We start from the raw sequence: 16,240 nt of genomic DNA on the forward strand, positions 1-16,240 counted from the left end.
TGCTGTCCCTAAGGCTGTCTTTGGCTCTATCCTACACTGGAAACATTTAGGTCTTTCGTGGCGGAGGGATTAAATCTTGCAAGGGGCTCACCACCCCCCAAAAATATTTAAGCCTTGAAAAGAGAAATCAAAACAAGTTGCAAGAAGACATGGCCATGTAAAGATGAAAAGTGTCATGAAGTGGAAAAAAAGAGACCTTCAACCACAAGCAGTAAGAAACAGGACACATTACAAATGGAGAATACACACGTTACACTGGGTGTAACTTTTAAAGCATTTAACTTTGGGTCGGATATTGTGTTTCCAAATGTTTTCTATTCCCACTGGCTTCAGTGGGAAATAAGGATCCTTGACACCTCTCAGAAGATATTCAGCGCTTTGCAGGATCAAGCTCTTCAGGACTTTTTTCAGCCACTGCCATCTATTTTATAAGAATTTATTTCTTTGCAAGTGAAACTAATTTGGATTCTTCTTTCCCCTTCTGGTGTCTCCATACAACACACACTTAAAGGGCACTAAGTTTAAGAGACGTAGCCAAAGCTATTTAAAAGCCACAATTAAAAAAAAAAATCTATGCCAATAAAAAAAAAGATCTTTGTTCTGCCCACACCTGCTCTTACAAATATGGGAAACTTTTCTGGCAAGCAAGGCCAGTATGGGCTCCTTTTATCCTGCTTCCCACCCCTATGCAAAAGAAGTCTCCTGAGCATGGCCACATGTATTAAAGTCACTAGAGAATTTTAAGGGGAGAAGGGGAAAAGAAAAAGTCCACTGAAATCTTTTTTAAATGTTCATTCTGATGGAATATTTACTATGCACATTGGAGACCAAACTAACTTGACTTTCCCCTTATTTGGTTTACTGCCTTTTCAGTGCAGACTGCTAAACCACAAGTGCAGACAGTATGAATAATAAATGCCACACATCTTGCTTAAGCATCAGCGAGAGCACAAATATGAACGAGAATTGTACATGTGCAAAAGTGAACATGCATTTTTAAGAGTTTGAACTTTTGGAACGCCTATTATTATCTGCTTTGTTAGAAGCACAATTTAGATCAGGTAAGTGATGCTGTTGGATCGGGGATGGCGTTATAAAACCCTTTAACCAAATGAAATAGCTAGGAGTGCTCTTAAAAATCCAAGTGGCTACTATCATCATGAAGGCCATCACCTAGGATGCTCACACTGCTTACAACAGAAAATGAAGGGGGAAATTTCACTTTATTAGGAAATTGAGCTGGGCCAAAATAGCAATTGATCAATCAAAAAATTCTTTAAATAGCAGATGCTGATCAATTTGCATTCACAAAAACTCAAATGACTACGCTTGAGGATGAAAAATTAATTTTTTGCTTTAAGAACTTTTGTGGGAGGGAGGAGATGGTTGTGAGCTGGTAGGAAGACAATCAACTGCATACTATTCAAAGTAACAAAGAATAGCCATCATTTACTGCCACAGATCTACCAGTGTCTCCATGTGCAATCTATAGCAGAGGTCTGCTCTGGGCTAGGCCTGATCTGAACCCAAGCCCGAGAGGGTCGAATCAATTTCCAACCTGAACCTGATGCATTCATGCTGCATTCATGCTGCCACTGCCTCCTCCCCCAGGGATGGCTCTCCTCCTCCTGTCCTTGGAGTCAGTGTGGCAGTGGGTGCATGAGCCGGTGGCTGCATGCCCTGCTCCTGCCAGCAGCTGCCCCCATTGCATTGCTTGTGCTGCAGAAGTGAGATGTGCCGTGACTGCTCAGCACACTCAGTCCATTGCGGTGTGCTTGCTGCTCCGTAACAGTGGCCAGCAGAAGCAGGATACGTAGCCACTGCTGCACCACCCCACGGGCCGGAGGAGAGCCAACCCCACCCGAGCCAACACTGGAAATCAGGTTCCGTCGGGTTGCAGAGCTCTAATCTAAAGCCTATATTAAAAACTGTTCCAAAGAAATGGAAGAGAGCTGGAAGGGGTATAGAGGGATGTGTGTGTAAAGATGCAAACAACTAATAAAGCAAAAGCAAAACCACACCACACTGCACGGCTGGGATAAGTCTGCCCACAAATTAAAAGGCAGCCCAAGAAGTCTAATTGGGATACATAGTAAGGCAAAATTCAGCCTGGCAGACGCCTTTCCTGAGTGTGCTCTTAAACATGGTCTTGGAAACTGTCCATAATTTGCCACAGCCCTGAAGATTTTCAATGAGCCGTTTTGTCAACTGTTTTCCATCTCTCCAAGAAAGAGGGTGGTCTAGGAGCAGATCTGCCATTAAATGTTTCTTTTCTATCCATCATGTGATGCATGATTAGTATCTACTAACAAGGCTCTATGACCATGAAACCTTTCACAAAAATTTAGGAGTGTTTTGAACCATGACATTTCCCTCTTCAGCAGCAGTATGCTACAGTTTAAAAAAGACTCCATCTCTATATACGGATCTTCAGTTTGGGTGAATATTCAACTATCCAAGAGGATCAATGCAACAGAATAGCCAATTTCAATTAGGCTATTCTGTTGCATTGATCCTCTTGGATAGTTGAATATTCACCCAAACTGAAGGTAAGCAACTGTACCAGCCACTCAAGCTGGTGCTTATGCAAGAGTCACTGACAGACTAAAGGAAATGCAAACACAGAAGGGGTCTACTCTAGCGGTGCACAAGGAATTTATGCTGGGAACTCCAATTAATACTTCTGGGAATGCATGAAAACCCTTTCCTCCAGTCAGATATCAGGCTCCCCATACTGCTAGCATGGAAGCTCACATATATGCTTTAAATATTAGCTATGGAAATTCTGTATTACGAGTTGGCCATTCTCCCGATTTCCATTATGATACACTGACAAATATTACAAATTCATAAAGCCACAATCAACTGTTCTACTGTACCTTGTGTTTGCAATTCTTTCTTTCCATTCTTCTGAGAGGAAGTCACCTCTTTCCAGCTATAAAAAAAAAAAACAGACAAAAATTTGAATGTCTCTTTCAGCTTTGTACATGGCAAGGCTAACATACTAGACTCAGTGATGCTGGTTATGAATAGGGCCACTTGAAATCTTCAGGAAATGCCTCAGGGAGAAAACTACCCCACATCCCTTCAAACAACTCCATTCACTCCCCAAGACAAGGAGACACCTCCCTTTCCACTGCCCATTCCCTATATCCAGATATCCTTTTACCCTCAAGGAGGAGCTAATCAGTTACTGCCCACCATCCAAATATTGCAACACCACAAAAGATTTTATTGACTCATTGGCTTCTCTACTGACTTATCACTGCAGTACCCAAGCTCATCACATACACTAAATGAATGCATCTTCTCATTTTACAGATGGGGAACTGAAGCATGAAGATTTAGGCCAAAATCTGCAAACATGTCCACTAGTTTAGATTTCCTCAATGGCTGGGTGCTCACCTTGACACCCCCAGTACCTGATTTTTCAGGGAAGCTGAGCGTCTTCAGCAACCATTGACTTCCACTGCAGTCAGCATAGAGCATCTTCACCGAAGGCGCTTCAGTGACACAGTTACGCCGATGTAGCGCTTCTAATGTAGACTTGCCCTAAGTTACCTTGATATTTGAATGACTAACTTGTAGTATTCCGTGAAATTACAATATGGAATATTGCAAATATTACAATAGCTGCACTTGGTTAATTAAGGAAAGTATTTCCAATGGGGCTGGTTATGATAGATGTCTAGTATACTCAATTCCAGAGGCCACCCGTTCCACTGTAATATTGTGAAGTTCACAACGAAACTAAAATTGGACAGTTTGCTCTACACCCACACAAGCCAAGTACCAATGAACAATTTGCCTGCTTTGGACAGCAGACTTCACGGTCCAAATCCAAACTGCTAATATTTTACTGTTGCTGTCATAGCCTTTTAGTTATCTTAGCCTGCCTGAGTTGCCATCTGACTTTCTAGAAATTGTAGCCACCAGTATTACATATGGTGTCAGTCTGGGAGCGATTCCTATAAAATTCAAGCCTCCCTGAATACAATGGAACCTTATAATAAATAAAAGTTACTTCTGTTCCCAAATCAACACATTGAGTTGATGGAACTTGAACTGCAGTCTGCACACTACAAGCACTGAAACACGGAACCTTTACTCGATTTCATTGTAAACAGAGTTTCACTATACTCAAGATCCCTATCAGAGTCCACTGGACACTGTTCTACTACTGAATATCTACTGGCTCATGTAAAATATCAGGTCTATATTTTCTGTGATTTGTTTCAAGTCTAAGTCCAATTCCACCAAAATTTAAGGCCTTCTTATCCCTGAGGAAGACCACCATAGACCTTTGTCTACACTGAGGACAGTCTCTAAAAAGAATTCCAGAATTGCTAATACTGGCACAGCTCCCCTTGGTGTTAACAATGTTGGGAGCGCTGGATGGGTTGTCGGCATATTTAACATGATTATGTAATTCTGTGCAGAGTTATCTAAACGATGTGATGTTAGAAACACCAGCAGCTTGTCTATATTAGGGTGCCCAACATCACTAATACCAGTGGAGCTGAGCCAGTGTTGTCAGAGGTGGGAAGTTTTTAGAAAATTCCCCAAGCATAGACAGGGCAATAGAGTAGTCCTCTCTTCCTGATGTGGAGACGACACCACAAACATTCCCAACACCAGTAATTCACAGTGAATATTACAGCGGGTGGTATACAGTTTCAGCAACTAAAACTGTGCTGGGATCCCTTCCACTTGTAGAGGGCAGGAGTTTGCAAAATCTTACAGTAAGCAACAATAAGAGTGTGTAACAGGGGATAAACATCAATCAGACTCCAAGGTAAGAGAATGAATAAGATTCTTACAGCCCTAAATTAGAAGCTTTATAAATGAAAGCAGCTGGTCAGAAGACGAACTCCAAAATGCAAATGGAGCTATCATTTCTGTCTCTAACCTCTAGGCTAAAATACTCATTGTAAGCACAATGCCTACAAACCCATTTTATAATCACTCAGTTCCGTTAAATAGAAGATTAACTCTACCTTAAATCCATGCTTTCTTATTGCAGAATAAACTTCATTTTAGGAATTGGAATCAGATGGGAAGAGGCGCTAAGCCAAAAACTCCTGAACATTTTTAAAAGCTAAAACAATCATGCGACACCAGAGAGGCTGGTAAATACATTAGTCAAACACACACTTAAGTATATATATTTTTTAGGCTCTGCCACCACCACCTAAAAGGACACTTTCAATTTAATTGTCTGAAAGACTTGCACACTTCTGTCTGAAAGTCTTATCTATCAGTGTTACAGGTTAGATCTCAAATGATTAACTAAAAGACAGAGGGCAAAACAAGTCTCTGTTTCTGTTTACTTTGTACATTTGACATCAATGTGTGTTGAGTCAGTTTCACGGTTTCCCCACGTCTAGTCAGTTTCTCCTGTTTGTGTGGACCTTTCCAAGAATAACCCGGAGAGAAAGCACAGACTATAAAGTCAACCATTTAGTTGGAGGACTCAGGGCTGGAAGTAGCATCTGAAACTATGTTTAAATTATTTATTTATTTAAACTGATTACATTTCAAGTCCCTGTAAAAAGGGCTGTGACCTAACCGTATATCGATTCATCTTGCCTATGCAAACAGAAAAAGAGTGTTTTAACCAAATGAAGGAATTATGTTTTAACTCTGATAAGCCACATACCAGGGTTAAACATGAAAATGTTCTTCCTGTCTCCCCAGCCAAGTAGCCGCCATATTATAATTCAAGTGGACCACCGAACCATGTTCAAACATGGTTATTTTTGTATTGTAGAAGCTAACCCACATTTAGCCAGTGCTTGGGTAAAATCTGCACCAGAAATGGGAAACTGCCATTAAAAGAGGTAGTCATTTTGGCCTCATCTACACTACAAAAATAGCCATGTTTAAACATGGCTGTGGCCCAACTGTGTTATAAAACAGGGGTTCTCAACCTTTTTCTTTCTGAGGCCCCCCCACCACATGCTATAAAAACTCCACGGCCCACCTGTGTCACAGTAACGGGTTTTCTGCATATAAAAGCCAGGGCTGGTGTTAGGGGGTAGCAAGCGGGGCAATTGCCTGGGGTCCCATGCCACAGGGGCCCCCGCAAAGCTACATTGCTCAGGCTTCGGCTTCAGCCTCGGGGGGCAGGGCTCAGGGCCCGGGCTTCAACCCCATGTGGCAGGGCTTCGGCTTTCTGCCCTGGGCCCCAGTGAGTAATGTTGGCCCTGCTTCATTGCCCCCCCCCCGCCCCGAAACCTGCTCGCAGCCCCCCAGGAGGCCTCAGACCCCTGGTTGAGAACCACTGTCATAAAAGTTTCTTATCTCCAGTTAGTAGGTAACTGGTACATTTCTCAATATGGAAGCAAGGAAGGGGACTCTGCACCAGTGATCCACCACCACTTATTTAAAAGCAGTGCGGAAATTATGTGATGCGTGAGAACATAAGAACAGCCATACTGAGTCAGACCAAAGGTCCATCTAACCCAGGGTCCTGTCTTCCAACAGTGGCCAATGCCAGGTGCACCAGAGGAAATGAACAGAACAGGTAATCCTCAAGTGATCCATACCCTGTCACCTATTCCCAGCTTCTGGCAAACAGAGGCTAGGGACACCATCCCTGCCCATCCTGGCTAATAGCCATTGATGGACCTATCCTCCATGAACTTATCTAGTTCTTTTTTGAACCCTGTTATAGTCTTGGCCTTCACAACATCCTCTGGCAAAGAGTTCCACACGTTGACTGTGCGTTGTATGAAAAAATACTTCCTTTTGTTTGTTTTAAACCTGCTGCCTATTTCATTTGGTAACCCCTAGTTCGTGTGTTATGAGAAGGAATAAACAACACTTCCTTATTTACTTTCTCCACACCAGTCATGATTTTATAGACCTCAATCATATCCTCCCTTAGTCGTCGTCAAACCATTTATGGACTTATATCCCTACTGTAGCAGTATCCCTCCAGCCAACAAGGCGGGAGAACTGCCTGCTGCAAAGTTTGATAGTAGGAGATGCTGTTTAATTATTTTGGGAAGTGAAGAGAGCTAACCACCCATCATCCCTCAGGTCATAGTTCCCTAGTAGTGCTACTGACCTTCACCAGCCCCAAGGGAGAATGCAAGTATCCCCAAAGTCACTCTCAAATTGAGATCTCCCAACAGTACCCAAAACAAGTGGCACAAACAAGAATCCCCAAGTTTCATTTGGAACAAGAACCGGTAAGGAAATTTGAGCTCTTCCCTGGTAATTAAACAGCTACACAGCCAGCTTCTGATGGGTTATTGCACAGCTTAAGTACAGAATGCTGTGCGGTCGAGGTCACACAGGAAAACCACAGCCTGTCAGTGTGAGATGGCAACAGCAGCAGTAGGGATGCACTCGGTCTCTTCCAATCAGTGTACCCACCCCCACAGTGCTCTCTCTCACACATAGAAATTTAATCTCCTTAGTGAATAATGAATGGAAAGGACCATCTGTAATGCAGATATTTTCATCTGACTAGACAATGCAGGGGACCTGCTTTATCTAAACGGATAATTAGCTCACTGAAATCCACTTCAGAGAGCAGCCAGCCCCCATTGTTTCTAAATTTAGAAGCAGAGGCAGGTTTTCCCTCCCGTTTTCAGACAGATAGGTTGGCTCTTCAGAGACTGCAGGAATTGCTCACAGTAGCTGATGTCTCCAACTCAAAGCAAACTGACAGGTCACGCCCATAGGAAGCAACAAGAAACACTACTGCAGGTCTCTATTCATTATAAGGGATAACAACAGCTGCTTCTGAAGGCCAAGTCCCCTTCTCAGAGCTTTGGGCTCCAAAATATAACAGCAGCTAACATTCTCTCCTCAGACCTGCGTTGGAAGGCTCTGTGGTAAAGCTCTGACTGCACAATGCCATAAATACACAACGTCTCATTCTAGCAGTCTCAGGGCAAAGTGCTTGGCTCACAAAAACAGTTAGTTCTGCCTGGAAAAGTACACATGGTTATTTTTAAGCCCCTGCTCGTTGCAAAAATAACTAGAGGCAATAATCCAAACCTCTGAAACGTGGCATCATGTCAAAGCCACAGGGGACGTTTGGAGGGCTTTTCAAATACCAAAACATCGAGTTTCCCGCTGAAATAGGGCATTCAAAAATATCTAGGACAAATACACATCCTGCCCACACCCTTACTGCAGAGAACTCACCGTTAGGCAATGGAAGCTTTTAAGCACAGGCAATGACAGTTATGTGCCTACAAAATACATCAGTGCAAGTCATATCAAGGAAGCTTGAGATACTGATTAGTGCTGTACAAAACTCACTGTTTTTGTTCTGAAGCAAGACTTTTGTGAAAAAGGCAACACATGGCGTCCAGGACACACCCAAGCCTACCAGAAAAGCTAGGTGAGGCCTGCCGGCTACAAGAGAGGGGGAGAAAAGACACTGCTGTAGGGACTACACATATTAATGCACCCAAGCTCATTTGTGGGGTTGGGACGGGGTGAGTCAATACCTAGGCGAGTGAGATTTCCTTCTATGATACAGTCTGCTTGAGTGAGAGGGATAAATCAAGTGCACAACTCCAAGCAACCATTAGACCTATGTTCAGTCTCAGTGAAATTTGAAAAGTTATAATATATGTCTGAGTCTAATACACAGTGCTGCCACGAGTGCAGGGGACTGGACTAGATGATCTCTCAAGGTCCCTTCCAGTCCTACGATTCTCTGATCTGGATTCCCTGTTCTCCATTCCCAGCCCTGGTACCTCCCATACCAAAGTGTTGGGAAGGCCGGATAAAGAACGCTATGATCCAATCCACTCTTGATTTTAAAAAGCCAAAGCCAGACAAACAAGGTTTTGCAAAATAAAAGTGAACCCTAGTTTTACCCTCATCTTTAACCAAATTTACACCAGTGTTCACATTGGGTTTAAAAGTTCATTAAGGCAACTCCGGAGCAGATCACTTGCTGTATGGATGCCCCAAAACACCACTACAGTCCAGCAGGGATTTGGGGACTACAAATGGCTACGGTAGGACTCCATGGAAACTTGTATAACTCCCCTGGAGGTGGGAGCAGGAAAGATTACACACTGTATAACATTGACCTACACCCCTGCCATACCTTAAGAGTCTGCATGTTTTCCTTCACTTTACGCCAAGGCTCAGGCATTGGAAAGAATTTCCCCCTATGGCTAGAGCAAGCTGTTTCTGGCAGAAGGGAAGAGCAGGGGAATTGCTCTGTCATCAATCCACACCAAACCAGAAAAAGCTAAGCCTTTCACCATGCTGAAAATTAGACGTGTGAATTTGGCATCTTCTTTTCCCCAGCCAGCTGTGCAAGTTTGCACACAACTCCTCTCCTGATGTACACGTATCACTGAATGAACCCTTTCCTATTAGGGAAATGGTAAGACAACAGGTGGGAGGCATTTGAGGACACAGAACTCAATACAAAGATACTCTAGGAAGAACACTCAGGCACTTTTTTCTAAGTGGCTCCTCAAATGTTATGTCCTATATACCTGGATACTGTTCTGAATTTGGATCCACATGGGGATATTTACATTTGGAAACTATGAAGTACCATATGTCTGTGTTAACTGCAATGCTGAGTTTTTAAACTTTAGTTTGATAACTGACCATGTGCAGAAATTCCCCGAGAAAGACTATGTAATTATCCAGTTCTAATCACCTAAGAAAAACGCTATTTCCTTGGGATAACAGTTACCCTGAAAAAAAAAAAAGTTTGAAACTAACCTTGCAAACTTTCAAGGAACTAGTTCCAGTTTCATGGAAATAGACACTAGAAAATGTTCTTTTAGAGTCAAAGACAAAGAATGAATAGATAATGAATGGGGTTTAGGTTTGTAGCGGAACCCTCTTGTCCAAAAGACTCAAGTGACCCACAGCGGGATACGGTGTCCTAAGCAACAATGTGAAGGCACTAATAGCCACAGATGGTGGGTTTTTTCAAGTGGTATATATTTTCACAGAAAGGAGAGAAAAGAGCAACCTCTCTCCTCCAATTTCTCCAGTCTTCTGCTCCCTCCTGCCCAAAATACCTTTACGTTTCGGTGATAACCCATTATTAGCAGCTGTAGCTCAGCCAGTGCCTTGGACTCCAAAATGCCTCAAGATGTTTTGCACCAGCTGGAGAACTTTACAATGCAATTATCGATTGAAAAGTGACAATGTTAAAATGGCATCTGCTTACTCAACAGATCTGCCTCTGTAGGTATTCTGACTGTGTAAATTCTGTATGCTGACTCTTCTCACTAAAACATACTTTATTCCTTTTTATTCTTGTTAGCACTGGAGACCAAATGCAATGGGAATGCAGAAGAGCAACCTAGATATTTTGTTTACTTATTTGTTTAGGTCGGTGAAGCAACAGAATTCTTAACTGAGTTCTGATTTCAGAATCCATTGCTGCTGCTGAGGCTCCATCCAGAAGAGAGAACAATTCAGTTCTCAAATTCCAGGCCACATTTGAGGGACTGGACTAGGGAAGAGCCAACACCAGACTTGTAAACTGAGCACACTGGATATGGAGTCAATGTGAACACCAAGATGTTATTCTGTCAGTCATTTTTCAGAGTACAAACACAGAGCCAGTTGCACTAGACTCGAACTATGGATACCTAGCTGTGAACAAAAAAAAAAAAATTCATGCAGGAGGAACAGCAGGATTTACTACTGTCTCGTGTCTGTCACAGGTTTGACTTTTGGAGCAAGGCAGCAACAATATGAATGAACTTAATACCACTGTCCAAATAATTTATACAAAGCAGCAGCTAGGATCAGAGACTTGTTCCCACGGATTTCTGCCAATCTTCCCCTCTTCTCCCCCTCCCCCCCACCACCAACTTTTTAGTCTTTTGAAAATATTTAACTTTATAATTTTTAATCCAGTTGCATGGAATGGAATTTACACAGTTAAAATCTACAGAGAGTCCTGTGGCACCTTTAAGACTAACAGATGTATTGGAGCATAAGCTTTCGTGGGTGAATGCCCACTTCATCGGAGCTTATGCTCCAATATATCTGTTAGTCTTAAAGTTGCCACAGGACTCTGTTGCTTTTTACAGATCCAGACTAACACGGCTACCCCTCTGATAGTTAAAATCTAGTTGGTCACAAACTACTCCAGTCCTTAGTCATATTGATGATGCTGGTCACCGACTGGGCTCTCGAGAACCCCCTGAAAACATCTAAAGCGCCCCTTCTCGGAGATAATGGGTGGTGGTAACCAAGCCATTTTACAAGAAGCAAAAGAGGGCTCTCAAGTGCAGTTGCATTGCCTATCACCACTACATTCCATACACTCAGATGAAGCCTTTCAGCCTTGTGCCTTCCAATGCATTCTAGTCACGGTGGTAACAGCCTGTATTACTACAGAGGTAATAGATGGAATTACTGTCTTACTGCCAAAGACAAGATGGCTTCTCAGCATGTTGCCATGTGGGAGAACTAAATATAGAAGGATTTGGGACTCATTTCCGTTACCCAATGTCCATGCCACAAGCATTATGGAAAGAGTCCATTGCAATCCACCAAGAAGTGCATATCCTTAGCTAAGATATGTTGACTTTGGGGAAAACTGTTCATTATCTGGTTCTTGTCAGGGTTAGAGATACACATACATATACTGTCAGCAGATTAGTGATGAAACAGATGTTAGAAGCCAAAAAAAAGAGCGAGTAAAAATCTGCCATGTATGATAAGGGGGCGGAGACGAGAAAATTTTCAAACCTAGTTGACCTAATGTTCGACTCCTAAATCCGTATTTAGGCATCTCTATAGAACAGTGGTTTTCAAACTATTTTTATTGGCCACCCCTTTCACACGGCAAGCCTCTGAGTGTGACCCCCTTATAAATTAAAAATGCGAGGGAAGTAATCTCATTTAATGGGGGCTCGGGGCTGCCAGCCTCACGGAGCTGGCCACTCGAGACCCCCATGTAACCATCCTGTGACCTCCTGAGGGGTCACAACCCCCCAGTCTGAGAACCCCAATATAGAAGGTGACCTGATTTTTAGTGGTGCCATGAACCCCAGCTGTCATTGACTTCAATGGGAGCTCAGCTGCTCCAAAGTGTTGAAAAAGCAAGACACTTATTTGGGAGCCTAACTTTAGGCACGCAAGTTTGAAAATTTTGGCCTCAGTCCTTACCATCGGAGGAAACGTTATAAAAGCCAAAGAACTGAACAAAAATAAGCAGTCTTGTTTCCATTATAGTGTCAGATTCTGCCACATGTAATATACAATGTGGCAATACTCATAGCTTAATGCAATGAATACATATTCAGTATTTCAGGCTAGGTTCCTTCCCTAGTCTTTAAGTTACACAGATCATAAGTGAAATATCTTCAGTAAATATTTCTTTCATATAATGCCAGCTGGGTAGCACCCTGGAAGACTGCCATATGGCCATTTCCTGGGAAGGAAGGCCTGCATACAGTTTCACAGCAGGAAAGAGTTTGCAGCCTTGACATTAATCCAACTGCAAACTACTCCTACCATGGAATCAGCATATATCTAAAGGAACAGTGACTATATGTCAGTTTCAGCAAGGGGATATTTTGAGACAGGCAACATTGTCACCTTATTCCAGCAGATGGCCTACTTCTCAAGGAGAAATAGGAGAGCCCTTACATTACAAGGCTGGTCACTGGATATTAGAGTATTATGAGTCTTGAGTTCTCTGCAAAGGAAAATTAACGTATCCCGCCTTCATGCCAAAGCCTGGCTACCAACAAGAGGCCATTTGATAATATTGGGAAATTCAAAGGCAAGTGGACCAAAGTGGTCTAATAGCTTAGCCGTAGAGCTCTGTGCAAAAAAAAAAAATCACATTAGAGACCATGATCTGTTTCCTGGTCAATTGCTCCCAGGCTAGGAGTGCTGTAGTGGTAGCTAGCTGAAATCTCAGAGAAGGGAAGATTCCTTGAATCACCCAATGACAATTCCTCCGAATGATTAGGGAACAACAATGACCCAACTCAACCCTCCTTGACTAGAAGCATGGCAGCTATGGGACCTGAAACAATTTTTTTTTTTTTTTTTTAGGGGAGGTTGGGATAAAGACACAAACAAGCAGGGGTAGTCTCAGGGTTCTGAGAGAGCCACTAGAGAACAGGATGACATGAATTTCTCACAGGTAAATGGCTAATCAGGGAGCAATTTTCTTAACGAAGTTTGAATGTGGGAGCAGAAAACAGCCTGAGTAACGAGAATTTATAAGAAAGTCTTCCAAGAATTTCTGCAAGCCTCAATAACATTCCCAATAACACACACCAAACGTCAAGTGAGTCAAGAGGAGGGCTCTGGGAGGATGTATTTTAGAGAGCATCGCTCAGCAGCAGCAAGATAAAGGCCAGGAAGCTGCTTCTTGGCTGGGGAAGGGGAGGAGGGGGACCTGTAAACTCTGAACATCAGTAATAATTAGTGGAGCACAAAGATTTTCAGCTGAGTTTCACTCACTGTGTATTCTGCATGTTTTTTCCCATACCATTTCATCCACTTTCTGAACTCTCTGTCCATCGTCTAGAAGAGGGAGGAAAAACAAAACCACCCATTAGGACATCTCGCAATACCAGTTATAGGATAGTGAGAGGAGAAGAGGCAACTCTGACAATGCTCACGGGCCTGTAAGAGTTCTTTGCCATTAACACATGAATGGGACTGCTGAAAAATCGTATAGACACATACTGAAGGCCTACCCTTCTAGTTCCCATGGGGAAACTCCTTTACTTCACCGGGGCCAAGGGATCAAGGCTGACTTACTCTCTTTTCCCCTCTCCAGGGAAGCCTTAAAGACACTTTGAGTTGACACTGCTCAGTAGTCTGCCAAGGATGGTGCAACTGTTGCTGCATAATCCCAGAGCAAGCAGAAGGCAAGGAACGTAGTCCTACCGGAGCCCAGATAGCGAAGGGGGGTAAAGACAGGTCTGCTAGGGCAAACGAGAAAGCAGAAGTAGGCGTGCTTCTTTCAGTTGCTATTGCAGTTGCCTTGCAACACACTGCCAGCAGCTGGGGGGTATTATTCGATCTATGACTAAAGAGACTAAGGTTGCATAGGATGGCAGGCACCTGTGGTTCAAACCCAACTAGTTGGCAGTGGGTTTCCATTGCCAGACACAGGAGAAAGGAGCTGAAAATCCTTCACATCCAGACAGTATGGGGCTAATGAGAAGCAGCACCACTACTTGTCTGAAATCTTATCCCTTCCTATAAATTGTGGGTATAGAGGACATGGTGCTTCTGCACTGTGGCAGTGAGGGTCAGTTATACCTATTCACCCCATTTAAAACTCAAATGGACGTATACTGGGACTAGCGAGAAAGTGTCACAATTTACGACCTACTGTAACTGCAAAATTGGGTCCACATATTCAGGGCTCAGACTGGGAGGAAAGAAATGGTATTCAAGTTTCATCCACCATCCCAAACTCCACTTACAGTCTCAGATCAATTGGAGGTTTCTGATGTTATGTCGCTGTGAAACATTTTGTGCTGACATTTGTATTCCCATTAGGCTTCAGAGTTAACACACCCAGTTAACAACAAGACAGTTCACACCACTCAGAAATATTGTTTCAATCTCCGGAGCCAAAAGACAGTGAAACATCAATTCACACTTTGGAAAATTTTCTACAAAACCACAGACTAGAAACTTAGGTTTTTCCCCCCCCTCATTTAACTGGAAGCTTAAAAACTGCATAAAGTGATGCAGTAGGCCAGAGAAATGTTACTATGGACAAATTCAACTACAAGCTCAATACAATCCCTGACACAAAACATCTGTTGAGAAAAAAAGTGAGCCCATCTAAATGCAGCAAGAAGCAGATAGTCAGGCTATTTAAGGGTAGACTCACACATTCTTAAATTGCAGCAGTTGTCAAGTCGATAATCTAATGGACAGCCATTTATTAGTGCAAGGATAACATGGTAGACTTTTAGGGTGACCAGATGTCCCGATTTTATAGGGACAGTCCCAATCTTTTGAGATTTTTCTTATACAGGTGCCTAATACCACCCACACGGTGTCTTGATTTTTTGCTATCTGGTCACCCTATATACTTTATTCACCCAGTAAAGTCATAAAATACTTGACAGGGCATTATTAAAAAGGGACCCCATCAGGATTAGTATTCCTAACAATTTATCTTCTCTTCATGCACTTGCAAATTCTTTATTGCCTGCTTGTTATTTACACCGTGGCCCCTTCACACTGCTCTGGGTAAATGGTCCCTAAAGTAGGTACTGCTGGAGTGGTGTAAAAGGGCCTTCGTAGAAACAAAACTCTGGCCCCATATGTATTTTCTCTCACAAGTAAGTGGTTTTTAAATAGTGATTACTACTAAATAAAAGAACCAGGAACCTAGCCCTTGTGAGCGACTCTAAAATAAGCCAGAATGCTCATGCAAAGAGGTGAGGGAGAAAGATTTGGTAAAAGTGTTCCAGCTTGAAATTTCCAAGGGATTACTATGAAGAGTAAGGACAAATTATTTCCTAGGCCCTTCTATGGCACTCATGATAGCATCAGAGCCTTTTACCTATACCCTTGAAAAGGAAGCTCTAAAGCTTATGTACACATTCTTTAAGAAGCTAAAGTTTGTATTTGAAACAGACCGAAGTCCATTAGTTTGAACAAGGAGTTAAAGGCATGAAGCTCTGTGCAACCTACTGGAGGAAGGACAAAATTCTTACTGCAAGGCTTGACCGACTTTTATTGTTTGCTCGCAACTCATTTGGGTTCCATGTTTCCCTTGGAATTGATTAACTTTGCAAGTCCCCATTGACATAGGCAAGTAGTTTTCTTTACATTTCCGTTAATTCTAAGTACAGTGGCCTTATTATGAGACGTCGTCGTAAGTACTTCATTTGGGTACATACTGAGCATTGCTATTAACTGTATACTCCAGTGCAATCGATAGGTCTCAGTTACTCTGCAGCTCCAGCTATATTAACATTTTTAATAGCTAAGCTCAATGGTTTAAGAGTTAGGGCTGCTAAAGGACATTCTTAGCGTGATCCAGATTTCAGCTTTTTTCTAAAAAGATTACGAGTTTCAGCTATTCTGTCTCCCACTACTCTGATCTTGCTCAACTCCTTCCTAGATGCGTTCAACCCTACACAGCACTAGCCTCTGGGACACAGCCCGTTCAAAGTCCCATTCCAGACCCGAGTAGGGTCCTGAAATCCACAGCTTAGGCAGTACGGTGTCTCGGTTAAACCTGCATCTTCCCTTCTGACTTTTGTTCCCTTTGTATAAGCTT

The 16,240-nt window shown here is 42.7% G+C and overlaps 1 protein-coding gene across 4 annotated transcripts in view; it reads right to left on the reverse strand.

Moving 5' to 3' along the window:
- DOT1L (DOT1 like histone lysine methyltransferase) overlaps positions 1 to 16,240 on the reverse strand; it is a 101,406-nt gene that overhangs the window by 45,386 nt on the left and 39,780 nt on the right. For all 4 annotated transcript variants that reach the window (XM_026655040.2, XM_026655041.2, XM_026655042.2 and 1 more), the window contains exons 7-8: positions 13,444 to 13,506; positions 2,880 to 2,935 (exon numbers count right to left, since the gene is read on the reverse strand). In XM_026655040.2, the coding sequence (XP_026510825.1) occupies positions 2,880 to 2,935; positions 13,444 to 13,506 (119 nt within the window). The remainder of the gene's footprint in view (positions 1 to 2,879; positions 2,936 to 13,443; positions 13,507 to 16,240) is intronic.

Source organism: Terrapene carolina, unplaced genomic scaffold (assembly GCF_002925995.2).
Source record: "Terrapene carolina triunguis isolate 2854851 unplaced genomic scaffold, T_m_triunguis-2.0 Scaffold194, whole genome shotgun sequence".
In the NCBI taxonomy this organism is placed as follows: Eukaryota; Metazoa; Chordata; order Testudines; family Emydidae; genus Terrapene; species Terrapene triunguis.